Raw genomic sequence first — 27,698 nt, 5'->3', positions numbered from 1 at the left:
GTGTTTTTGCTTAAAGACACCTTTTTAAATATATATTGATATATACTATTTACTCATTAACGTTGAATTCACGGCCAAGAGCACTAGTCCTCATGTCTGAATGAAGCTTATCTAACACACATTTTCTCCACAAGGCACCCCACAGCCTTCTTGAGTTTAGGAATGCTAGACAACACTTTGATACTACACTTGGGGGATCATTTTAAACAGTGAAATCACCAACAAAAAACACAAAAGTGGCACTAAACATTACAAAAAGGATGCTTCTTTACAGTCTGAGAGCTGAAACAAGAGGCAAAACGTCACCTTTTTTGACCTCAGCTGGGAATGTACACACTGGGCAACTCAAATATTTTTGCCGCTATGCACAAGCACATGAATGAGCACTAAAGTGCCATGAATATTGATTCGGGGGTTACAGTTAAGTTTTAACGAGTAAAGTTTGCGTATATAGAATCTGTAAATGAGGATTGACTGTATTTACGAATCGTATATCTGATAAGAGTGTAACATCCAGAATATATGAAAAACTCCTAAAACTCAACAACAAAAAGGCAACCCAATTAAAAACTTAGCAAAGGACTCGGACAGACATTTTTCCAAAGATGATATACAAATGGTCGTTAACCACATAAAAGATGCTCAACATCATTAGCCATTAGAGAAATGCAAATCAAAGCCACAGTGAGATATCACTTCACACCTACTAGGATGGTGATAACAATAATTTAAAAAACTGAAAATAAAAGGTGTTGGTGAGGATACTGAGAAATTAGAACCCTTGTATATTGCTGGTGGAATGTAAAATGGCTACAGACAATTGTGGAAAACAGTTTGATGGTTCCTCAAAAAGTTAAACACAGAATTGCCATAAGATTCAGCAATTCCACTCCTAGATACATACCCAAAAGAACTGAAAATAGGGACTCACACTGTGAGTTGTATGCTGATGTTCACTGTAGCATTTTTCTAGCCAAAAGGTGACAACAACCCAAGTGTCCATCCATAAACAGATGAATACACACACACGTGGGCATACACACTGGAATATTATTCAGCCATAAAAAAGAATGAGGGCTTCCCTGGTGGTCAGTGGTTAAGAATGCCTGCCAATGCAGGGGATATGGGTTCGAGCCCTGGTCCGGGAAGATCTCCCATGCCGTGGAGCAACTAAGCCCGAGCGCCACAACTACTGAGCCTGTGCTCTAGAGCCCACAAGCCACGACTGCTCAGCCCACATGCCTCAACTACTGAAGCCCGAACACCTACAGCCCATACTCTGCAACAAGAGAACCCACCACAATGAGAAGCCCACGCACCGCAACGAAGAGTAGCCCCCACTCGCCGCAACTAGAGAAAGCCCGCACGCAGCAACGAAGACCCAACACAGCCCCCCAAATAAAAATAAATAAATTTATTAAAAAAAGAATGAAATTCTGCTATATGCTACCGTATGAATGAACTTTGAAAACACTATGCTAAATGAAATAATTCAGACATAAAAGGACAAGGATTGTATGATTCCACTTATTTGAAATATCAAGAATAGGCAAATTCATAGAAACAGAAAGTAGATGAAAAGTTACCAGGGGTTGTAGGGAGGGGGCAATGGAGAGTTATTGCTTAACAGTTACAGAGTTCTGTTTGGGATGATGAAAAGTTTTGGAAATAGTGGATACTGTTGCCCAACACTGTATATATAATTAATGCCATTGAACTGTACACTTAAAAATGGATATAATGGCAACTTTTGTTATATTTTACCATGATTTTTTGAAAATTCAGTTAATAAAATGAAAAAAAAATCACTGAAAACTACTAATCACTGCTAACTTTTATTTTGTATTCAAGGACACAGTTAACCAGGAGAAGAGGGTTCTTTGCTCTGTCAAATAAATATATTTAAAAGCTAGCAAACATCAGAGCAGATTTAAGTGTCAAGTCTTAAGAGACTGGGGAAAAATTACTAATAGTTATTTACAGTTATACAAAGTTAACATATTGCAAGGGAAACATAATATAAATATATTCAAAGGTTTCATTTCCAATACTTGACATTTCAAATTTTGAAAACATTAAAATTATTGTCAAACAAAACTCAGACCACATTAGCAATGATTTAAAAAAGGGAGCAATTTAATCATTATAATACAGAGTGCTTTAAGAAGTTTTTAAACGTGTAAAAGAAAGAACAGTTTAGTGCATTAAATCGTTACTGTCTTTACATTGCTTCTCTTAAAAAAAGTTAACAGTAGTATGAAAAAGCCACCCACAAAGCCAGCTGTTTGAATGAAGAAATAAGCTAAATTGCAGCATTTTGGAATTACTAATAAAGCTATAGTTAAAAAATGAAAAGTTTATAAAAATGAAAGCAGCATGCATAGTCAAGGCTTTTTCATAACATTTTCATTAGATGACAAACATTTAGGTAAAAACAAGAGCTTAATATTTATTATTCATTAAATTAGATAAAATAAACTGGCCAAGCCCACTACATCTGGTCATTCAGAAAAACATTTTAAAATCCAAAGCTAATGAAACTGAACATTTCTTCTATGAAGAAAGCACATTTTGAAAAATGGTCCTGTAGTCACAAAGGCAAGGGTCCTTCTCAACACGAATGAACAGCACCGGTCTTTACAAAGTTTGAGTTAGGAGGAACTTTCAGTCTCCTGAAATGGCAAGAGTTAACAGTGAACACTGCCATGTTCATAAGTGAGAAGCTAAGTTTTACCTCATTCTGATCAGTTCAGAATTTTTTTCTTTATTCATTGAAGTTGTTACACAAAGTAGAATTTCACCAAAAGATAATTCTTGAAAATTCTGATCTGTCACCTGTACAAAATTTCTGATTTCTATACGATTGTAAGAAAACACTAAGTTAATATTTACTACATGGTTCTTTTTCACATTTTTGGTACAATATTTATTTCAGAGTTTCACCCTATCCAAATTCTTATGCCAGTTTCTTTCCCTTCTTCAGTACTGATTATGTTCCGTTTAAGAAAAAGCTAATTCAATTTCTAATGAAAAAAAGTAACAGAGTATTACAAGTAGTAATAGTGGTATCCATGAATGTGTTCAATGAAAGATCCAATCATTCAGCGCCAATGATACCACAAAACCTTCTTGCTCCAATATGTCCACAGCCTGTTTTTCACTTACGCTGTAATTACATAAACCCACGCACAACTCCTTAATCTTAGTGCAGGGCCTGAGAAATGAGACATAGAAATAAATCAGATTTTTCTTTTTCCTGCTTCAAACAAGTTTTACTCTGTAAAATGTTTGGTCACTCAAAGCTATAATCTTAATCATATATCAAAGAATACAGGCAATAAGGCCCATCTTACGAGACATACAGTATTAAGCTGAACAGAATATGAGGACAAGCTCTAGTGGTCATTAAACCCCCTCAGAAAGTCTAAGAATCAGAATGTCTCCATCATATCAGAATAAAAATGCACTTCATTGAAATGTGACTGCTTACAAGTTGTTTTAATTAGTGTCCTGTGTGCGCTGCAGGACTTCTGCCGTCTGCAGCAGTTTAACTTTGACACAACATTGAGTCCCACTGTTTTTGGGTATTGGATCCTATTTTTTGAGATTGTGTATGCCCCCAAACGTTTTCAGTGTCATCAAAGATTGAGCCCATTCACAGTAAACCAGACATCTGGAGTTGAAGAATTGATTCTCCTCCAACGTTTTAGGCAGCTATAAAAGAAAAACATAATAAAAAACTAAAATTTTAAAGATAACCATATTTTAACATTTACCACTTTTAGAAACAAAAACGATTAAAATACATCCTCTGTATTCGCTTATTAATCCTGAGATCACTTGCCATATGTATCTTGTGTAATGCAGATTTTGTGTGCAACTCCAGTGTATATGTTCTGCATATACCAGATTTGCTTATAGACATTTTTTACCTACATGTAATAATTTATAAAAAAATATTAGTTGGAAGTATATATTTCATTGTATTCATAATAGACTATGAAATCTAAAGACTTTTATATATGGGGCTAGCTTGTGCAAAAGACATATGTGTTTATCACTTTTTTGCAGTAGCTGTTTTGGAAAGGTTTTGGTTACTTTTTTTTTTTTGGTAAATTAAACCGTATCTAAATGAAGAAGTAACTGTTTAGAGGAAATTTATGGTGAATCCTTTTATAAGATGAAAAATTATTTTGTTAAGCCAGTGATAACTTGGTAATTAATGGGTTTTATAATTTTAGACTTTTGCGTATTTTAAAATTAGAGCATGCCAATATAGGTACCACAAAAGTACATGTATAACATATACGATACAATTTTTAAAAAACCATGCATGGCTTTGTGTGAATTTTCTGACCCTAGTGTCCATTAGCGTATTGATATATAACTTAAGAATTACCCACACAAACTTAAAGTAAGGTCAAACTAAGCTGTACAACAAAGTTCACATTATTTTTAGAATGAGATTACAACTTCCTCCAAAATCACTGCAGAGCTTACTACTACAACGACGACAACAATTCACTGCAGCAACAAATTTGTTGATTCAGTCTTGGCCGAGTGCACATTCTTGTGTTTAGCAACAACAACAAAAAAGCCTGTAAAAAATATTTTCTGCATCTGGGTCAGAAGAAAGCCTGTCCTGAAGATTTCTGACATAAGGAAATGGAGGGCTGCGTTTCAGGATAAAGCCGTACAAGACTGTTTAACTTCTTGTGACTCACAAGGATACATTATGCTCTATAACCTGGAGTGAGATTCATTCTAAAATAGGTGCATTTTTAGTCTCATCTGTTTTTCTGCCTGAAAAAAAAAACTGTTAATGAAAAGAATATCTGGAAAAAAAGAATATCTTGCTTACTGCCAAGCAATAAGAATAGTGCCTGGTACATATTAAGCTCTCTATAAATAATTGTTAAAACAAAATAAATAAAACCAGGGAGGAAGGCATGGGGGAATTAAAGAAATTCTGTGTAGAATAAGAGAGCATAAAAGTAGCAGATGGGGTAGGGATTCAAAAAGCTATGGAAGTAAGTATAATAAATATGCTCACATGATGAGGGTCTAAGCCTCTTTTCCTCCCCTGCTGTTTCAGAACACTGCAGTGATTTCTGACAACAAGGTGCTTTTGGACTGATGGACAGATACAAACACTTCATGACAATTGCACTGTTTTTAAAAAAAGTACAGTCTTATCCTAGAACACTCTAAAACAGAGAGTAGAAAAGAAGCAAACTATGCTACTGAATTCCAAAAGTATTAAGAATTCAAGTTCTAACTCCAAATCAGGTATCTGGATTTGCAACTACAGTGAAATTTTAATTAATCCAATCTATAAAAGAATTAAGAGTTAAGGAACAGGCCAAACCTTTCAAATTTAAAGCATATATACTTGCACTTTTATGCCTACAGAGAGATATTTTTAACTTAATAATCTGTTTCTGCTGGTAGCAGGTTTGTTTTATATCAAATAAGGAAAAGACATTTTAGGCAATTGAGTTAATTTAATATAAAATCTGTTATTTACCACTGATCCCTAAAACAGAAATAATTTATATCACAGTTTTCAAAGACAGATGCCACCTAAGCAAACATGAATTTATATATTGCTTAAAACAGACCTTTGGCTTTTAATAGAAAAAAATTGAATAATTTTAATACTTAAAGCATTTTAAACTCTAGTTAAAAATCTAATAGTTTGGGGGGCAATACAATGAAGAAAGAAAGAGAGATAGCCATTTTCACCTAGTTTCCTAAAACTGAGCAATCTTCACCCCTGTGGTAAGTCTTTCCTTCGGTATACTTTTCCCCTTCTTTTTAGTTTTCGTTTTTGAATTCTTTCCTTAAACAGGCAAAAAATGAAGCTTTAGTGAAGGAGGGTTGCAAGAAATACATTTTAGTTATCTTTAGTATGTGTGAATCCCCAACCCGCCCACCAGTCTTCCTTCTTCGAGAATGGGTAACTTTCCCTTAAAACAAAGTAAAGAACATTTCACATAAAAAATAATTAAGGCAACATTAAACTCTACATAATAAACATAACCATCACAAGAATCAGACTACACATGATAATCGTATCTCTTGGCTATACTCATGGCACCTAGTCCTCTTATGAGGCATAAGAGAAACTATTTTAGAAAAAATCCGTCAAAAGTGACGATGACAAATACGAGGTGACTGTGCTAAATGTATGTGGTTGGTGAATGCACACGCAGCTTAACAACTTACATTTCAGTCATCTGATTTAGAAAGCTTCCGCTTCACATGTCGTGGGGGTTCCCAAGTGTCACTGTCATCTGTTTCTTCTTCATCCTCTTCCTGATCATCAATAACTTCATCTTCCTCCTCATTTTCCTCAAATAATTCTATACCTAACTCTGATCTTCTCTGTCTTTCAGCAAACCATTCTCTGACCTGCTCGTAGCCCATATGTGATTTGTTAACAAGTTCATCGAGGTCTTGCTCATTAAGAAATTTGTGCTTCAGGTAATAATCCTTAAGTATTGCAGTTCCAGTTTTAAATTTGATGAGGGACGGCCCCCTGTCCCAGTTGTTCATTCTCTTGCTTCCTCTGGGCCGCCCGCGAGGTCTTCCTCTTCCCCTTCCTTTGGGTCTCCCTCTCCCCCTTTTTCTAAGAGAAGACAGACCGTTCATACTGCTTGAATTGGCGCTTTGATAGTAGTAGTACCATTTTAAGTTTCCATTTTTCCAAGCATAACGGGTGTCCCCAAACCAACTAACTATGTCTGTTCTAGCAAGCCCACTTTCTTCAGCCAACTTGTCATACTCTTCTGGCGACGGCCACTGTGTTCGGACAAATGCGCTTTTAAGCATGTGCAACTGCTCGGGTGTTTTTTTACATATTTTGCCCGTACTCCCTGACTTAGGTGCACTAGACTCATCTCCAGGAGAAGTTTCTCCAGTTTCTTCTTTGGAACTACCTGCATTGCTTTCCTCTATTTCTCCTTTCTCTTCCTTTAAAGCTTTTGATTTCTTCTTCTCTGTAAACCAAGCATCAATTTCCCTTCTGGTAAGTTTGGTTTGCGCTCTTAACCTATTTAATTCTTCTTCTGTAAGTACGGAGCTGTTGAGAAAACTTGCCTGTAGGGCACGAAGCTGCTCTGCCGTCTTCTCTTTAAACTTTTGGGGAGTAAAGTCTGGAAAAGGATTCCAGGATTGTTTCTGCTGTGAAGTAACAACAGTTGGGGATTCCGTGGTTTCATCGCTGGAGTCTATGATAATAGTGGCGGAGGAATCACTGTTGAGATGTAAGCACTGATTACTCTTTGAATTTCTCTGGTTGTACCTTGTGTCACTAAACCATTTTTTAATCTCTCCTTTTGTCAGCCCTGTGATTTTCATAAGTCTGATAATTTCGGAATCATGGGGAAACTGATTCTTTAGGTAGCTAACTTTTAATTCTGCCAGTTGCTCTTTAGTCTTTTTTGCCCGAACGCCGAACGCATCAGGGTTCGCCACTGCAGTCTCATTTTTTACAAGCTGAGAGGATGGGGCTCCTGCTGCTGCTGGCTTGGTCTCTGCAGTAGGCTGAGTGGCTGGGAGCTGACTTTTCTGTGCGTTTGTTTGATTTGGAACCCCTGCCACTGTCAAGGCTATAGGTGCTGCTACTGGCAAGGTATTCGTGCCAGCCACTTGGGTAAGGACCAGACCTGGCTGGCCAACTATTTGGCATGTCTGTAAGATAGATGGTAAACCATTACTCCCTGTGGAAATGTGGGTGGGGATGACAGTTATGGTCTGAGGTACAGTGTGGACTGTTCCGTTGAATTGTTTTCTTCTCGCCTCCTCTACTTCCTCGGGAGTCCAGCTAACACCATGTTTTAGACGTTGGGCTGAAAACCATATCTTGATCTGTTCCTCCGTATATTTCGCTTGGGCAGAAAGAACAGTAATTTCTGACATTGTTGGATAAGGGAATTTGTTGTAGGTGTTAAGCAAAAGGGGGTTGTTATCCAATGCAGCATTGTAGGTAGGAATGCTATTAACAGGGATGAGGACTTTGGGAATCAAATTGGAATTCTGCTGAGCTGATACAGCAGTGATAACCTGTGCTAACCCAGGAAGAACTGCTGCCGGGGTCACAACTGTGCTGGCAGTATTTGGATGTATTCTGTTTACAATGGAAGTACTTGTATTCGATTCAGAAGCTGAAGAACTTGGATTTTCCACAGTTCCTTCACGGTCTGGTTTGATTTCATTCTCTTTCTCTTCCGGAACGTCCTCAACTGAATTATGATGAACTGTAATCCGTTTGTTCTCCACTTTATTTTTCATCATTTTCATGATAGGAGTTTTACTGATAGATATTCCCGAAGAAGAAACTTCTGTCGATTCAGCTTGCTCTGAATTCTCCTCTTTAACAAAACTACCATCAAAAGTCAGATCATTTATTGTTTGTTCAAAGATTGTCTGGTTATTTCGTTTCACCATAGTCAACTTGAAATTTTCTTCTCCCGGGTGATATTTCAGATTATGCTCGGAAAGTGCATCATACCTTTTGGTAAGAAAATTGCATTCGACACAAACATAGGATGAATTTAGCACTACATTGGGATGTTCTGAATCCACATGAAAAGTAAACATATTTAGATCTGGAGTTTGAAAAGTACAATATTTACATTCATAGCCACCTTCAACTTTTTTATTTTGCTGATTGTCAGAGTCTACGGATTCATGAACTTCTTCATCACTTGAGATACTCTCTGCTCTGGTGTTTTCTACAGGTGTAAGTACAGGAGGACCTTCATCCAAATCTGATATCAGCTCGAGGTCTGGATCCTGTTCACTGGCAAGGACCATGCAGGGTGTTGTGGATTTTCGCCTGCTTGCCATTCTGATGTTATGGGGGAAATCTCAGTGGTGATTAAAAAGCATTGGGGCTTAAAACTGTTCAGTATTCTTCATTTGAAAACAATGGCTTTTGGTTCTTCAAGTCTGTCTTTGTGCTCAACAAGTCTCATTAGCAGCTTTTTCATGGTGCTATCAAGTAAAGAGCTTATGGTTGGCAAATAAAATACTGCTGAACTGCTGAAATTTTTGAAGCACAACTCCAATCACCTACATTAAGATAAATTAAAAAATGTTTTTAAATGAGTGATTATGATCTATTAAGCAAATTACAGTTATATTTCACTTACATGAAGTTGTTGGAGAGCTCAGTTATAAAGATGTAGAATAAGACCAGACCAGGAAAAAAGTCCTCTACGGGTCAAAATAGATGTCTCCAAGCCAACTCACTTTAGGTCATGTACTGTACCTCATGGGTCAGCCCACGGGCTTGTTTATTTGGATTTTTCAGCTAGCCAGCTATACATTGGAAGGGAAGGGGGAAAAAGAGTCTGCTTCGGCAGGCATACTAATATCAGTGTGAAATGATAATCTGTTAACAGGGGAGGAACTTTAAAACTATAAAAGCAGCCACAGATACTCAAGACTATGACCACTAAGTGTATAAGAAATTCAATCCATCAGTTATGCCCGCTTCTTCCTCCTGGTCTGTCTTATCCCCAAAGCATGCCCAAGTATGGCAAAAGCAACAAAGGCAGAATATAAATGATCAAAGTTTCAGAAACATTATCTTAATCATTCTCCACAATGCTATCAAAATTGGTAAAACATATCTAATCATGTCAGTCTCCTGACTTCAAGCTTATGATGGGTCCCCAGTGCTGAAAGAATGAAGTTCAAACTCCTTAAGCCACATGTAGTTCTCTTCACATCCTGGCTGCAACCTCAATTTCCTACCATCTCCTATTTCTTTATGTTTTAGGCACAGAGCAAAAACGATTGCTATTCTAAGGACTCTCAGTGCAGGCCATTCCTTGTGCCAGGACACTTGTTTGTGCGCTGGGTGTGATGACCTCTCTATAAATCTGCCTGATAGATCACCTTCTCCCCTTAGCTCGGCCCAACCTCCTCCCCGGCTTATTTTCTAGTCTAGAACTTACCATATTGTACCAGAGGAATGTTACACTTCTGTCCCGAAACCTCCAGTTTCCTTATCCATTTTTTCCTTCTTTTTTAAAGTAATAGCTTTTTTGAGACATAGCAAAGCTCCTGAAACTCTGGATGGAGGCAACTTCCTTTGCCTTCAATCTAAGCTCTCCCAGTTGAGCTATCTTGGCTGACTTCTCATACATTTCTATATCTCCTTTTGCATACAGAAGCCTGGAAGTAGAGACTCTAAATGCTTATTAACCTGAACTAGGGAGTTCCCTGGTGGTCTAGTGGTTAGGTTGCAGCGCTTTCACTGTTGTGCCCCGGGGTTCAATCCCTGGTTGGGGAACTAAGATCCACCCCCCCTCAACACACACACACACAAAACTACTCCCAACCTGAACTAGAATGAATAGGAAAAGAGTCCTGTAAAATTCAAAATGCCCTAAGGGCATCACCATGGAAAATGTAGCTGAAATTCACAAGAAAGACCTTGAATCATCACGAAAAAGTGACTTATGTTCATACAAATACATTTTAATACTTTTGCACCCAAAATAGTTAAAATACAATTTTCATGCTAAATCAAAGTTGGCGTGCTTCTAAATTCTAAACCAAATGAAAATGAATACAGTAAGTGGTATCACTTATTTTGTACCACGAATTGGAACTATTTTCATTTACTAGCATAATCCTTGTCCTAGCTGAACTGAGGAGAAAAAGTTTATTTCAAAGATTATAACAAAACTAGGTCTCCATGACTCAGTAAAGGGAGAAACATTTTTAGGAAACAGAGCTGTCCAAAGAGAGAATGTCCTGCCTTTGAAGGTGGTAAGATCCTCCTCACTGGGATTATTCAAATATATACTACATATCCATTTGATGGATCCAAGCAACGGGTGGAAAGTTGGACCAAAAGTCAGACTAAATGTCCTGATTTCCCATATTACAAAATAAAGAGCATCAGCTTAGTAATAATAATGGTATCAACAATCCAAACCCCACTCTCAAAAGTGTTAGTGTTCTTTTTTTTCTATAAAAAATCTTTGGGGATTCCCTGGTGGCGCAGTGGTTGAGAGTTCGCCTGCCGATGCAGGAGACACGGGTTCGATCCCCGGTCCGGGAAGATCCCACATGCCGCGGAGCGGCTGGGCCCGTGAGCCATGGTCGCTGGGCCTGCACGTCCGGAGCCTGTGCTCCGCGGTGGGAGAGGCCACAACGGTGAGAGGCCCGCGTACCGCAAAAAAAAACAAAAAACAATTTTGATTTCTAAGGGAACATAAAGAAATCACTGAAATTTAAAATGATTTCTTAACTAAATGTTATAAACTAAGATAATACCATCTCTCCTACTCAGTTCAATAAGGAACACCACTGTTTTTATCATTTTTTCCTCATTAGAAACAGGGAATTCCTCAAATAAGACTTTAAGCAGAACAGTAACCAATGAGCAGCACCCACATTTTTAACAGTGAAGGAGAATTGCTGAAAGGCAGGGGAGTAAGCTATTTTGTGACTGTTATTCTCATAGAATCTTAGATTATATTTAGTTAGGGTATATTAACAGCCAGAAATCAAAGATAGAGGGGTTTTTCTTGAAACTACATTTCCTGAAAATGGTGGTTTTCAAACTTTTTGTTGTAAGCAGGACAGCCCTTTCTTCAAACAAAATTCTATGAGAAGCCTAAGTGCAAAACTGATTAAATAATATAGCCACTGGTCGGAGAAGTATAGAAGCTAAACTACTTCCTGACCCCATCCCACGGACCCCACAATCCCTACTTCCACCTCTGATGGGTTCTGAGATGTGTCTGAAGTCTTTGCCTTAAAAATGTAAATACTGGGGCTTCCCTGGTAGCGCAGTGGTTGAGAGTCCGCCTGCCGATGCAGGGGACACGGGTTCGTGCCCTGGTCCGGGAAGATCCCACGTGCCGCGGAGCGGCTGGGCCCGTGAGCCATGGCCACTGAGCCTGCGCGTCCGGAGCCTGTGCTCCGCAACGGGAGAGGCCACAACAGTGAGGGGCCCGCGTACCGCAAAAAAAAAAAAAAAAAAAAACGTAAATACTTTCATCAAAAATCCTCAGCTTGCCAGTGCTAAGTGAAATGTAAAAGCTAAAGTGAATTTAATGTGTACTTTCAGGTTGTTTCACTCTAAAAGGCAGGACTGGAGCGCCCAGGAGTAGAACAGAGTAACCCATACTAATAAAAAGATACAGAAGAGAAACCTGAGGAGCTCAGATCCCTTTATTATTCTGGTTCTCTAGCTCTTGGGTTAAACTTCTTACTTTTTATCCTATCTAGTATAAAAATAGGAACATGCTACGAAATTATTACTTTTATTTCTTTTCCTTATAGTTCACTAGCTCAGGATGGTCAGTTTGTAAGAACTGAAACAGATATAAAATTTTAAAACCTTAATTATTTTTTGCTAAAGTCATGAAAATTACAAAATATTCATGTATTATTATCTAATGATATATACACACAATTGTGCTTTTTCCTTTGAAAGCACTGGTCTTTGAAAGGAATTTGAAAATTTTAAATTATAAATTAAATTTATTTAAATTAAATATTTTAACTTAAATGTATAATTTGAAAATTATAATTAAATTTAAATAAGCTACTTAAAAGAAAGGCTTAAGGGCTACCCTGGTGGCGCAGTGGTTGAGAGTCCGCCTGCCGATGCAGGGGACACGGGTTTGTGCCTCGGTCTGGGAAGATCCCACATGCCGCGGGGCAGCTGGGCTCGTAAGCCATGGCCACTGAGCCTGCGCGTCCAGAGCCTGTGCTCCGCAACGGGAGAGGCCACAACAGTGAGAGGCCCGCGTACCGCAAAAAAAAAAAAAAAGAAAGGCTTAAAAAAAAATCTTCAGTAATGCAAAAGACTAAAAATCTGATTATTTTGAGTAGCCTAGGTTGCCTCAACCTGGATTACTTCTATACTCAACTACATAGACCTGAGAAATACTCTTTCCTCTTCACTTCTAAAACTGTTTGCTCACATTTTGCTAACAAAACCAGAGTCAATATATTATTTAACATATTTCCAAAGGGAGACTAAGAGTTTCCAAAAGAGCCTCAAGATTTGGTCCAATGGCTCAATTCTATTATTATGATATAACCTAAAAATAAATCAAAGCACAAACAAGGGCATCCTCGTGGTCCTTATTATAAAGTCATGTTCTGGGGGGTAAGCAGGGACCTCAGCACAACCGTCCCTTTTTTTTTTTTTCGTTTTTACCAGTACGCGGGCCTCTCACTGCTGTGGCCTCTCCCGTTGTGGAGCACAGGCTCCGGACGCGCAGGCTCAGCGGCCATGGCTCACGGGCCCAGCCGCTCCGCGGCATGTGGGATCTTCCCGGACCGGGGCACGAACCCGTGTCCCCTGCATCGGCAGGCAGACTCTCAACCACTGCGCCACCAGGGAAGCCCAATCGTCCCATTTTTTTATGGAAGAAGAAACCCAGGCCCAGGGGGATAAGTTCACAGAGGCTTTGTGGTGTAGGGTAAAACCACAGGTTTTAGAGTCTCCTCTGTCACTTAGTAGTTAGGTGACTGGAAAAGTTACCCAATATCAACTTCATGTCAACCTCAGTTTTCTCACCTATAAAACCAAAATTTCAGTTCAACAAATCCACTGAACAACTATTTGTTGAAGGTCAACCACGTGCCAGGCACTGTGTTGGGCACTTGGATTACAGCAGTGACCAGGACAGATCATCTCTGGTCTGCCAGATTCTAGCAGTTGAGCAAGGAAAACAGGCAGTAAACAATTACTTAGACTAACTATGATCAACGCAATGAGAGAGGAAGTATCGGGAACTATATAAGCACACTACAGGAGGCTTCTAGAAAAGAAGCAGAGAAGGCTGCCCTGGAGAAAATAAGAATACTGGTATCCTACCTCAGAGGCTGATCAAATAAAAATGCTTCACACACTCTGATATACAGCAGGTGCCTAACTAATGCTTTTTCCCCCAGTCCCTGAAAAATTCTTTTCGGAATAAATAAATACCATTTATTTACTATTATTCTCTTTCTATCTCTCAAGCAACATAATCAGCTGACAAGTTGATAATAATAATCATAATCAGCACACAAGTTCAACGAAAAAGCAAAAGGGGTTAAAAATACAGAATAAGAATTTCCATGGTGTGGTTTCAATTCATCTCCTTTCATCATTACAGTGCAGTGGAGCTGAAACAGGAAAACTGCCATATAGAAATTTCTATTAGCTGACAGGCATCTCATCCTCCCTTTGAAAGTCAACTCAAAAAAGCTTAAAATCAATTTGCAGAAGCTTGCACTATTTACCTATAAAAGAGGGTTAGAGTTTAGTTGCACAACTGAGGAGCTAGGTGGCTTTGCAGTTAAAACATAATTAAAGTGAAGTCTGCCAATAAAAGAAAAAATCATGCTCTAAATGCATCCAGCACTGTAAATATAATTATATTTGAATGCTATTTTCAGTTACTCTTTCAGTAGAGAAATACGTTAAAAAAATAAATGATCAAATCCATTACACTGCCATTAAAAATGATATTCAGGGCTTCCCTGGTGGCGCAGTGGTTGAGAGTCCGCCTGCCGATGCAGAGGACATGGGTTCGTGCCCCGGTCCGGGAAGATCCCACGTGCCGCGGAGTGGCTGGGCCCGTGAGCCATGGCCACTGGGCCTGCGCGTCCAGAGCCTGTGCTCCGCAACGGGAGAGGCCACAGCAGGGAGAGGCCCGCGTACCTCAAAAAAAAAAAAAAAAAAAAAAAAAAAAAGATATTCAAAAAAGTAATTAAGGAATATGGTAAAGTATCCATTTACTGTTAAATTTTTAAAAATCAGAACAAAATTTGTATATTGATTATAAAATAACTATGGGAAAATATGTATGCATGTGGACAAAGACTAGATGAGAACATAAAAAATGAAATTTTCACATGAGATTATGGGTGAAATTTTTTTATGTGTGGTATTTACAAGTTTTCTTTAATATTGTTATGATATTGCTTTACTGTAAATACAACAAACAATAGTTTCAAGGCCTTAAAACTGCAAACAGACTAAAATATTTCTATGGTCATTTGTCTCAAGCTGGAAACAAAGTTTACTTTCTATTTTTAAAGCAAAAACATGTGCTACGTAAAGGTTTTTTCAGGAGGAAGAAGAATCTGAGTGTGTACAGCATTCAGGGGTATTCCAGACGTCTTTGGGGACTGCTGCCCCACGGTAGAGAAGTCAGACTGGTTCTAAGAGCCCGCAAGACCACACATAATCTCCAGGGTGTAGATATAGGCCAAGCCAATTTCCATGGTTCTATCTGCGCACTGGTTCTTCTCCGGAGGGTAGGATGCTCCTTAATCAATTCATGATTCTTAACTCATGAAAATAATTACATGAAATTTTCTCTGCAGAAAAGCATTTAGTGAAAGCAAAATTTATTTCATCACAGAATAAAAATCTGGAGCAGTTCTAAGAGTAGTTCTTCTTACATGGCTCTCCACTATATTCTCAGGGCCAAACAGCGCCTATTAAGACTCCAATAATATTTGCTGGGGAAAAAACAAGCTTTAAAATATATGTGTATTGTGTATTATAACCTACATTCTACTTCATTAAGCACTCATTTATAGAGGAGCTATAAAGAACAGCTGTGCTCGCTTTACAGTACTTTCACTGGTAAAATCCTTACTAATAAAATTACCTTAGTCCCTAGAATACGAAAACATGCTCAAATATAAAACACTCTATTTATTAAAACACAGCAATGGATATTCAACAAATATTTACCAATATCTATAATTCTACCATAACAAATCAGTTTTATGTGTGAATAGTGTATATCTAAATTTGTAGACTATATAAAAATGAAACAAGGATGATAAATTCATTCAAAGAATTAGTCCTGCAGTAGAATTCAGAAGAAAAGGCACAGTTCTTATAAAGATAGCAAATGCAAATTTGAACTTAGAATCATTATTTCTCTATAAGAGAAAACTATATTTTAATGATATTCTATATTTTTAAAGTGATTTAAAAACAGGTTCTCAATGTAATACACTATAAAAAGTTAGTGAATTGTTTCAAATTCTATGCTTAGTGCTAAAAAAAAAGTTTAAAAAATTTTATAACTAAGTAGGTCCATAGCTACACTGAATTTCCAAGCCTCTATTTTTCTGACTGTCTTGTACTTTAAATTAAATGATTAACAGTTTATTGGCCTAGTTAGCCACAAAGCCATGTTATTTTGGTAAGATTTTATGCGAATAAAAACAAACTTTGTTTTTAGGCCAATTCTGGGTCAAATAAGAACATTTAGAAGATAACTATGATTTTTAAGTACTGTGTTAGTTCTGACCAAGTACCAACTAAGTAAAACTGTTCTTAGGACAACTAAAATATACAAACTAAGAATCCTTTGAAATGTGTATTTATACCTATCCTGAGAACTCTTAGGACTCTGTATTCTATTTAGTTTCACTTCTCCCTCTCTGAGTCAGAGTTCTGTTTAGCCAGCTGAAAATACTTATTTTTACATGTTTGTATTCAAACTAAAAGTTACAAATCCACCAAAATCACAGAATGCCTGAAATAACAGTAGGAACAAAGAATAATGGACTCAAATTAAAACAAATGCTATCTACCATGTTTTTTCAAAAAAAAAGTGTCCAAGAGGATACTTTTTTTAATTACAAAATTTTTCTTTGGTCTTTACAAACTTGAGGCATTTTTCAAAGCTAAAATATAAAAATATTTAGAAACAAGAGTCAAGTTCTCAAAAAAAATTAAATGAGCGATTTGTCAACCCAAATTTGTACCCACAACAAACGTTTGTAAAAATTACTGTAACCTAGAATTATTACCTAAGAGATAAGTCTCAAGAAAATTGCCAAAATGGTCTCAAAATAATAAAAATTCAAGTATCAAGGTGAATACAGACGGGAGTGAATGTGATCCAAGTAACAGCATCTAAGAAACTGTGGCCAAAGATTATCTAATTTCAGAAGATCCCTTTGCTAATGCTAATTAAGGCTTAAAGGGTTAGAAACTCTATCCTCTCTGTTTTTTTTTCTACCCGAGAAAGCCAACTTTAACGCTGCTAAAGATTAAAAGAAGAATCTAAGCTAGACAGATTTCTCCTGGTAAGCTCTGACCCCAGATTTGAGGAGTGAAATGTCTTTTTGAATGGTCTCTAGGACACTAACATCCTGGTGTTCTACCTTCTGCTGGCATGTAGGTCGGTATGTAACATAATGAGAGTGATATACAAACTAGCCCTATAATGAAATCTCCTGTCTTTATTATTCAAGTTTGTGAATATGATCCAAAAGTAATTTTCGGCTGAAAATAATTTTCCCCTACTTTTCTCAAGGAAGCGTATTAAATCTTTCACAGACAATCTAACACAAGAATGCTATTCTTGATTCTAAGTGAGATTATCATTGAAAGGCTGAAAAGCCATTCATCTGTCCATTATCTTCCCCATTTATAAAATAAAGTAACTGTTAACTATTTCACTCAGGATATAATCATTCAATTTTTAAAAATACTTTGAAGGGGGCTTCCCTGGTGGCACAGTGGTTAAGAATCCGCCTGCCAATGCAGGGGACACGGGTTCAAGCCCTGGTCCAGGAAGATCCCACATGCCGCAGAGCAACTAAGCCTGTGCGCAACAACTACTGAGCCTGCGCTCTAGAGCCCACAAGCCACAACTACTGAGCCTGCGTGCTACAACTACTGAAGCCCACGCGCCTACAGCCTGTGCTCTGCAACAAGAGAAGCCACCGCAATGAGAAGCCCACGCAGAGCAACGAAGAGTAGCCCCCGCTCGCCGCAACTAGAGAAAGCCCACGCGGAGCAACCGAGGCCCAACACAGCCAAAAGTAAATAAATAAAATTAATTAATTAATTTAAAAAATACTTTGAAGGATAACAGTAATTAGTATTGGTAATGTCAACTTGTAAGAACACAAAAAATGAAAGTGAACCACCAAATTAATGGTTATGGAATCTTTCCTAGTACTTTCTGGAATCATATACAATAACAATTGGACTAAATAAATATTTCCAACAGTATAGTATGTAATCTAATGCTTCTTATAAAAGCCAAGTTATATCAGGTAAATAAAATATAATAAGTAATTAAGTAAAAATATATTCAAATATTTAAATAGTGGTATGCCTAACCTAAATCAAAGTATTTAATTATTAGTATCTTAAATTTTATAATTGTAATTATTCTTAGAGGACTGTATGCTGAAAACATATTTTCAGAAGTTGTTCTTGTAAGTCTTGAAGCATTTTTCTGGATATAGGCAAAAGAACAGTAAAATTTCTAGATCAATTTCCCCATAGAAAAGGTCTCTACCCTCATGACCTTCATTTGTCTGTTTCACCACTATTACCACAGCACCTGGTACAGTGCCTGATACACAGTGGATGTCAGCAAATGTATTGAATAGATTGAAAACTCAATTCTAAATATACCACATAGATTTATTATGAAGTGTGATGCTGTTTCCTTTGAAATTAAAGCAGACAATACTTCTATATTTTTCAAGTTCGAAAGTACATTTCTTGAAAAAGGGTTAAGAATATATCTGCTGCTTTTTTAAGAAAAGCTTTTAAAACTTTAGCCAAATATAGTATCACTATATTAAGTGAGCACATTCAGTATCTGAGTTTTTACCATACCAAAACGATGAAACACATACTTGCCATAGCTTCCTTCGCATTCTGTTCTTTGACACAGAAGGGTGTCCCCTCAAATTAGGAGATGTTTAGCTCAGGCCATCATTACCAACAGGTCCAAAGTACCTATCTGCCATCTCCTACAAAAAAAGTAATATCGCTTTATTATTCTAGATACGATTCAGTCTTATTCGGAAACTTTAAGCTTACGCTTTGGCTTTTTAAAAATAAATGTAATTTTTAAAAAATTTCATTTCCTCACAGAACTTTTAAAAGAATCATCGAAATGCCAAACTCAATCTTAGTAAGAAATTCAAAACTGAAAACTACATTTCAAAATATCTTTATATTTTATAAAACAACTAAGTCACTATTGTACTATTTTCAATAAAAGTTTTCAAAAGGTGAATATATGCAGTCTATAATATGAAAGCTGAGATGAAGAAATTGGGGATTGTAAAAAATTAGTACACAAAAGTTACGATAGACAACTTAGTTAAACTAAGAGTTGGGAGGAGGTGTGTGTTTGTATGTTTACATGTAAGCCTAGTGATATTTGTACCCTAATCTACTACATATTAATTGGAATGAAGTGGATCATTAATGCTGGGGACATGCCAATACTACTTAAATAAATTAGTGGTATTCTACCCCTAAACATATGGTATATCTAATAGAATGACTGGTGGTTATTTCATTTTTGCAAGAAAGCTACTACTGAATGGTTTTTCAATCAGTGCATTGTGAAGCATTAGATAGTACAAAATCAAGCAAACTGAAAATTCTCTGAAAACTCAGATTTGTGTCTAAAAATGTTGTGGTATATTATTCACAGTTGTTAAACCAGTCAGGAAAATTAAGTAAAAACTATAATTGTTTGTCTTATTAAATAAAAGTAAATAATGCTTTTGAAGGGTTGAAGCATTTTTATAATTGTTCTTTAAGCAGAGAAACTCTGAAAACCATAGTGAATGAATATTAAGGAAGATGATTTCCCTCAGTACCTTATCCTTTGATTCCTGCTATTACTACATACAACTTTTATGAAGAAGTTTGTTAAAACTTGGCTGGGAACTTCCCTGGTGGCGCAGTGGTTAAGAATCCACCTGCCAATGCGGGGGACACTGACTCGATACCTGGTCCAGCAGGATCCCACATACTGTGGAGCAACTAAGCCCGTGCGCCACAACTACTGAGCCTGCACTCTAGAGCCCGCGAGCCACAACTACTGAGCCCACGTGCTGCAACTACCGAAACCCGCGCACCTAGAGCCTGTGCTCCACAACAAGAGAAGTCACCGCAATGAGAAGCCCGCGCACCACAACAAAGAGTAGCCCCAGCTTGCCGCAACTAGAGAAAGGCCGCACACAGCAACGAAGACCTAACGCAGCCAAAAGTTAAAAAAAAAAGAAAAAAAACTTGGCTGGGCTTGGACTCTACTTGGGAGTGGGGGTTGGTGAAAAAAGAACAATCTCACTGTATTACTATGGTAAGATTATTTATATCAGAAGTTTGTGAGTTCTATGAAACACCCCTTAAAACGTGTCATATATTAGTGACTCATCTTGAAGCTAAGGTCAGAGAAACTATGTGCATGTTGGGATGGGTGTTGGGGTGCATGTTGATTAATGTCTACCTGCTAGAGCCAGCCTATTCTAGCATTGCTTATGAAGAGCCCACTTAAATCGAGAAATCATGTAAATATGCCAGTTCTTTAGTAAAATACTTGTAGGGTAAGTTAAAGCTTAGGCTGAATAATTACACTATTTTCATGAAAAGCAAAAGAGCATTTTCTTGGTAGACCCAGTGGAGCATCCTGTTCTGTCTGCAGCCTGGGATTCTACAATTTCATTTCCTGGTATCTCCTCGTTTGGACACTCCTTAGCCATCCATCTACAAGATGTGGACTAGCAGAGAGGATAGGAAACAGCTGTCAAAGCGGGGAGGTTATTTTCCAAAATGAATTATTAATATTATAGGAAATTGGTAACCTATTTGAATCAATTCTTAAATCACACAGTAATTGCAAGATGTTTTACTGAACCAGAGTCTCTGAGAAGAGCTGCCAAGACATGCAAAGGCACAAGGCAACTAGAGGAGCAACAAATGAGTTCCTCGGCATTTCTGGATGAAAAGCATACTTGCCTGATGTTAGTTCAGGTCCTGATACTGGGAGTACTTTAGGACACCTCTCAAATTCAAAGTATCATTTTAAAATTTAGGAATAGAGTGAACTTAGAAAATTAAATAAGTCATCTCAACCATATACATTATGTAATAAAACAGATCAGTTATTTTGGCAGTAGAGGACGGACTGGAAATAAAGATGAAGAATTTGGGTTTTGGAACCAGAGTGCATGGGTTCAAGTCCCAGCTCTGTCACTTACTAGCTGTGTGGTCCCGGATAAGCCACTTAGCCTGATTGTGCCATAGCCCCGTCATCTGTAAAATGGGGCTAATGATAGTACCTATTTAATAGGGTTGCTGTAAGTATTGAAAGAAATAACACATGTAAAGTGCTTGGACTATTTCCTGGCCCATGGTAAGTCTGCAATTAGATTTTTCTGACTCTTATTTAAGGTATTAACTAAGTTATACAACAAAGAAAGTCTTTGTTTAAATTTTGCTAAATGTTGAGAACTAGCATAGTGTTCTGGGTCAGTTATACTTCAAAAAACAAACAAACTCATAGAAAAAGAGACGAGATTTGTGGTTACTGAGGCAGGATACAGGACTGGGGGGTGGGGGAATTGGATGAAGGTGGTCAAAAGGTACAAACTTGCAGTTATAAGATAAATAAGTACTAAGGATGTACTGTACAGCACGATAAATATAATTAACACTGTTCTATGTTATATACGAAAGTTGTCAAAAGACTAAATCCTAGGAGTTCTTATCACACACACATACAATTTGCTAAATGTTGAAACATTATAAAATATTTTAAAAGTCCACAAAACAATCCATTTTATTTTCCATTTCATACCTCTGAGCATATTAAGCAATGATAGAATAGCCTGGCTTTAGCAGGTAGACATTAATCAATCATAATTTATACCCCCCACCCCAACATGCACATAGTTTCTCTGACCTTAGCTTCAAGATAAATCACTAATATATGACACGTTTTAAGGGGTGTTTCATAGAACTCACAAACTTCTGATATAAATCTTATCATAGTAATACAGTGAGTGTTCTTTTTTTCCAACCCCCACTCCCAAGTAGAGTCCAAGCCCAGCCAAGTTTTTTTTATTATTATTTAATTTATTTATTTATTTATTTATTTTGGCTGCATTGGGTCTTCGTTGCTGTGCGTGGGCTCTTCTCCAGTTGCGGAGAGTGGGGGCTACTCTTCGTTGCGGTGTGAGGGCTTCTCATTGCGGTGGCTTCTCTTGTTGTGAGGCACAGGCTCTAGGTCCGCGGGCTTCAGTAGCTGTGGCTCGCGGGCTTAGCTGCTCCACGGCATGTGGGATCTTCCCGGACCAGGGCTCGAACCAGTGTCCCCTGCATTGGCAGGCGGATTCTTAACCACTGCGCCACCAGAGAAGCCCCCAGACAAATTTTAACAAACTTCTTTTTCATAATATCGGAAGGTAAAAGGGAATAAACTTAGTAAAGGAGAAAAACATAATTATGAGTGAAGTGCTTAGAAATATCAGAATATTCCTATGTCCCTTCATTCCTCACAACAATCAAAAAAAGAGAAAGACCTTTAGGAAGGGGAAAAAGGGAGTCAGAAGTCCTAAGGGAAATATTAAATCACTAAAATTTAATGACAAAGTTATTTTATTTTAAATGATAAATATGTATATGATATGTCTACCACTTTAATGGTTTAATTTTTTACATAAGCTTTGATAAAATGATTTTTAAAAAATCTAAATTTAAAACTGAAAACAAAAATCCTGTATAAAAAGTGGTTTACTCAGTTTTTACTCCCTTGAAAAAACGTCACTCTTAAACTGCTCATATATACTTGTTTTCCAAAGCATATCATCATATTTGTTCAGACCAAAGGTACATAAGACCATCTTTATACCTTTCAAATACATTATGGGATACTGATTATATAAACTGAAAAGATTAAGTACCCTTTAAGACCAAAACCTGGCAACCTACATAAATATTTACTTTAAAAATTTACTGTATAGGTCTTCACTGGTGGCGCAGTGGTTGAGAGTCCGCCTGCCGATGCAGGGGACACGGATTCGTGCCCCGGTCCGGGAATATCCCACATGCCGTGGAACGGCTGGGCCCGTGAGCCATGCCCGCTGAGCCTGCGCGTCCGGAGCCCGTGCTCCGCAACGGGAGAGGCCACAACAGTGAGAGGCCCGCGTACCAAAAAAAATTAAATGTATAGGGCTTCACTGGTGGCACAGTGGTTAAGAATCCACCTGCCAATGCAGGGGACATGGGTTCGAGCCCTGGTCCGGGAAGATCCTACATGCCGCAGAGCAACTAAGCCCGTGTGCCACAACTACTGAGCCTGCGCTCTAGAGCCCACGAGCCACAACTACTGAAGCCCGTGTGCCACAACTGCTGAAGCCTGCGCGCCTGGAGCCTGTACTCCGCAACAAGAGAAGCCACCGCAATGAGAAGCCCTCAGCAACTAGAGAAAGCCTGCACACAGCCATGGAAGACCCAACGCAGCCAATAAATAAATAAATAAATAAATCTATATTAAAAAAAATTAACTGTATAAAACACAGATCTCCAAAATGTAAATGCAAATGTATATCCTGATTAGTAATTTAATCAGCAGCTGAGTCATGCAAATCTGGTTACTCACGGACTACAACTATTAATATATCAGAGCAACAGTATACAATCATATTAGGGAAACACTGGCTATTATGCAAAGGCTAGTGCCATAGTTTTTTTTCCCTTCAAATAAATGTAATTTAAATTACTTTTGAAATTACATAGGATGACTTAAGAGGATTTTAAGTTAGAAAAAATTTAGACATAAAAGTGAATGTGCTATACTGGCTATTACCACAAACAGTGCAATAGATATTTCTGGACACCTCCCTGAATTGACTGAATATGATATTAGATTAAAAACTAGCTTAGGCACTGAAATTTCAAAACTGTTAATATTCAAATAAATAGAGCCTTTTTTTTTTTTTTTTTTTTTTTGCGGTACGCGGGCCTCTCACTGTTGTGGCCTCTCCCGTTGCGGAGCACAGGCTCCGGACGCGCAGGCTCAGCGGCCATGGCTCACGGGCCCAGCCGCTCCACGGCATGTGAGATCTTCCCGGACCAAGGCACGAACTCGCGTCCCCTGTATCGTCAGGCAGACTCTCAACCACTGCGCCACCAGGGAAGCCCTAAATAGAGTCTTTTGAGCCCAAATCCACAATGCTGCAACGTACATAAAAAGGTTATTTCCTCAGCTACGCTTGTAATCATTTTAGTAATTTTAAGAGTACTTCCATTTAAGTAAGTCCCAAATATCACATTTTTGTGCCTATTTACCATTACAAGAAGGAAAATGTATTGTATATCATAACATCACCTTTCAGTCTCAATGTGAAATATAATAACAAAAGGGAGAAAATCTCCAAAATGAGCCACCTCACCTATGCTATCAAGTTCATAAATAAAATAATTGTAAAACTTTTTTTCACATTTATTGAAAAAAAGAACTTATAACACAAGTATCATTAAAGGTGAAATAATTGCTGCATCATTCGTGAACTGTCCTCCAATCCAGTGAAATAATCAGCTCACTATAAGGGAGAGACATCTACTAATGAGCGCTCACCAGCACAGGCACATTTATGTTTTCAGCCTTAGCATATTTTCAAACCATCTGGCAGCAATGCCTTTCTGGTTCATCCAGCCTAATCTGGTCAGAATTGAATATAAAACTAGACCTACGTGCACTTTGGGGAAACCAAAGAACAGCACACATGAATAACAATGTTCCAAACATGCAGCTCTAAACTAGTTTATACTTGAAATGTGTTTTTAAAAACATTTCTATTGAAGACGTTAAAGCTGTTTTAAAAAATACTAGAATGGTTCAAGAAATCTATATGAATCAGAGCTGTCATCAGTTACCCAAGTCTTCCTTTAATTCTTTTTTTTTTTCATTTTAATCCTGATCACTAAATAAAGCATTTGAAGAGATTCTTCTACAAAAAGAGTCCTTGATAAATGAAATGCTATCAATTCTATATTGAAAGGACCCAAGGTTTGACAACTTATTTTGCACAAAATTAGTCTGCTTAGCCCTAAAATGCTTAGAGTAAGAAGGGAAAAACTAAGAGGAAAAAATATTCATGAAAGCCCTTTTTCTTTTATATCCTGTTACAGCATTATTGTTTTTGGCAGCACTCACATTTCTTTTGCTTAAAATCAAGAGTCAGAATTTCTACTTAAGAAATTTTTTTAAAAAATCTATGAGATATGCTAGGGTCAGTATCTTTGTTAACACCAAATCCTGTTTATCCTCACCACTGGCATAAAAACAAACGACTTTTTCAGGATGATTTTTCAGAAGCAAGGATAATTCACGTAGCACCATATAACACAAGTTAAAGCTTTCAGACAAAGACTGAGAAACAGTGACCAATACCGACAAATCTTAAGGTGCACTCATGTAGGTTATACACAAACATATACTCCAACCCAACAAATAGTCACTATTCCTGGGATAAAGCTGCTTCTTCCTCCCTAACTGGGAACTACTCTATTTCCCAATCCTGTGATTTTCCCTTTTTTGCTATCCTCTCACTCTCCAAGAGAATTGTTCTTCGTTTCAAGTTACATGCAATCCCAACCTAAACACATTACAAATTCTCTATCAGTTAGTTTTCCTGACATTTTTTTCTCCCCACAAAGATTAGCCTCTTCTCATGTTTTTCTTTAGAGCTGGGGTGAGATGACAGAAAAGCCCTGTGGAATTCCCGCTCTGCCCAATCTCTTCCCCATATGCCTCCTCTATCCATCCCCTCTCCCGCTTCCTAATTCTCCTACCCGAGTCTCTCACTGAAACCTGCCAGAGAGCTGGATCCTGCGCTAACATAAGCTAAGGATATCCAACGGAACCTTTTTCTTCTCTTTATTTTATTTTTTTCTTTCTTTCTTGTATTTTTTTTAATTTATCTTTTTTGTTTTCCTTCTTCTTCTCCAGGGTTTTGCTTTTCCCTTAGTGTTACCCACAGAGAGGTGGGGAGAGACGTATTGAAACAAAGAATTTCAAGTACTGTTTCCTAGAACTTTGGTGTAAATACGCAGGGAAAGAGCATCCGCCAGGGCTCTTCTTTGCTGCCATTAGACCCCCTTCCTCTCACAGCTCCTTCCTAGCCCTTCATTCCCTGCAAAGACCGGGAGGTTGTTCCCTTCAGGCCCTAAGGCTTGGACCGGTCCATGGTCAGCCTCCCTCTCTCCCTCCTGAAAGGGACGGATAACATTTACATTCTCTCTAATCAACTTCTCCCTAAGTCCCAGGGCTCCCTCAAAAGCTAATATAGTTCTTAAGGACTCAGCTCTGAGTCTTGCCCCGAAATGGGTGCCCAGCCTTACCCGAAGTGAGGTACAGCCCTTCCCCGAAGGATCTCTCCGGGCTCCAACCCCAATACCAGTGCGCTCAGCTCCAGCAAGAGAATCTCTCCTGACTCTCAGGGAGACTAAGTCCCCACGAGGCCACACGCCCCTGCAGGGCAGGGCTCCCGACCTCCCCCAGGACCCTCAACATTGCTAGGGTGTTCCATCACTGCGGCGCCTGCCCCCCTTCTAGGGAGACCCAGTCCTCACTTCCTTCAACAATCCCAAGTTGCTCAGCCCTCTCGTAGGCAGGAGGGCTGAAATTTCCCCTTACAGAGCCCACCCCAGCTCCTTCCGCGGCCGCAGAGACCCCGAGAGCGCAAAGGAGGCTCAGGGTCTGTCCCCTGGCGGCGATCCCGGCCCAGGAAGGCCGGGTCCCTGCCACTTGGACGCCCCGCGCCCATCCGCCTGGCCACCCGCCGCGCCGAGCGCGCTTAGCTCTCCGGGGTCTCTGCCCCGGGGCCGCCCTCCCCCGTCCGGCCCGCCGCGGACTCTGCGCCGCCGGTCCCCACCCGTAGCCCCGGACGCCCTGGGCCGCTGGTCGCGGAGCCCGCTCGCGCAGCTACCTGCAGGGGCCGCCGTACCTCTCAGAGCCCCGCCGCCGCCATCTTGCATTTCAAACCGGCTGCACTCTTCAGGGAGTCAACTTTGACCTGTGAACCCTACACCCGGAACCGCTCGGCGGGTCGGCTCACGGCTTCGGAAGCTCTGCGAACTCCGCGGAGCGTAGGGAGTCGGGGGTGGGGGTGCGAGGCGAGGCGCGCGCCCCAGCAGCCGACCGGGGGCGGGAGCGGGGGTAGGGGAAGAGCCGGCCCAGGCGGCGCCCTCCCACGTGCGCCCGCGCGCGCGCCCTCCGCGCGCCCCCACCCCGCTCCGTGCCTGGCTCTCCACTCCCGGACCCTCCTGCTTCCCTGGGGTCCGACCCGGCCCTCTGCAGGCCTCTGCCTCACGGCGGGAGGTAGGGAACCGTCCCGCCCCTCTGTCAACAGAAGCCCCGCCCAGGTCTACGGAAGCCCCGCCTTATGTCAACAGAAGCCCCGCCTTCTCCAGGTCTCGAAGTGGCCCCGCCCCTTGCCGGTGATAGCTCCGCCCGCTACTGGCAGAAGCCTGGTCTTCACTCAGGTCAATGCAGAAGGCACCCGGCCCTCAGTTAGTTGTGGCCCTGCCCTTTGAGCGCTCCGCTTTTCTAATGTCACCAACAGATCGTGAGAAACGCCCCTTGTCATCATAAGCCCCATTTGGCGGCAGTACGATCCAAGCCCCGCCCCTTTAGGCGGGAGACCGCCCCCACTGTCAACAGAAGCCCCGCCTTCCTGAGACCCTTCTCGATTCTACCCCGAAGCCCCACCTCCTGTCAACTGCCGTCCCGCCTCCTCTCGCCTCCTACTCCACCAAAAGCAGCCGCTCCACTCGCGGACAGCAAAAGTTCGGTTCAACTTCACTTCGAACCGCAGTGCAAGACGGAGCCGCCCTCTGCTCCCCGAAAATCTTCCTTTTCCCCCTTACG

At 39.5% G+C, this 27,698-nt stretch overlaps 1 protein-coding gene across 8 annotated transcripts; it reads right to left on the bottom strand.

Moving 5' to 3' along the window:
* Positions 1–1,822: 1,822 nt before the first annotated feature.
* ZHX1 (zinc fingers and homeoboxes 1) lies at positions 1,823–26,919 on the bottom strand. Of its 8 annotated transcripts, XR_010936177.1 has the most exons (5): positions 26,758–26,776; positions 18,661–18,777; positions 6,229–9,078; positions 5,746–5,842; positions 1,823–3,714 (listed from the first exon to the last, which is right to left on the bottom strand). XR_010936177.1 is itself a non-coding variant. In XM_067711355.1 (4 exons), exon 3 carries the CDS (start codon positions 8,851–8,853, stop codon positions 6,232–6,234), a length of 2,622 nt encoding a protein of 873 aa, XP_067567456.1. In that variant the 5' UTR covers positions 8,854–9,078; positions 18,661–18,777; positions 26,776–26,816; the 3' UTR covers positions 1,823–3,714; positions 6,229–6,231. The 8 variants fall into 8 exon arrangements, 6 of the variants coding, with proteins under 6 accessions (XP_067567456.1, XP_067567455.1, XP_067567460.1 ...); XR_010936176.1 differs by having other exon boundaries at positions 5,746–9,078; XM_067711355.1 differs by lacking the exon at positions 5,746–5,842 and having other exon boundaries at positions 26,776–26,816.
* Between the last annotated feature and the right edge of the window lie 779 nt (positions 26,920–27,698).

Source organism: Pseudorca crassidens, chromosome 17, assembly GCF_039906515.1.
Source record: "Pseudorca crassidens isolate mPseCra1 chromosome 17, mPseCra1.hap1, whole genome shotgun sequence".
Taxonomy (NCBI): Eukaryota; Metazoa; Chordata; class Mammalia; order Artiodactyla; family Delphinidae; genus Pseudorca; species Pseudorca crassidens.
This window is presented reverse-complemented; position numbering and strand designations above follow the sequence as displayed.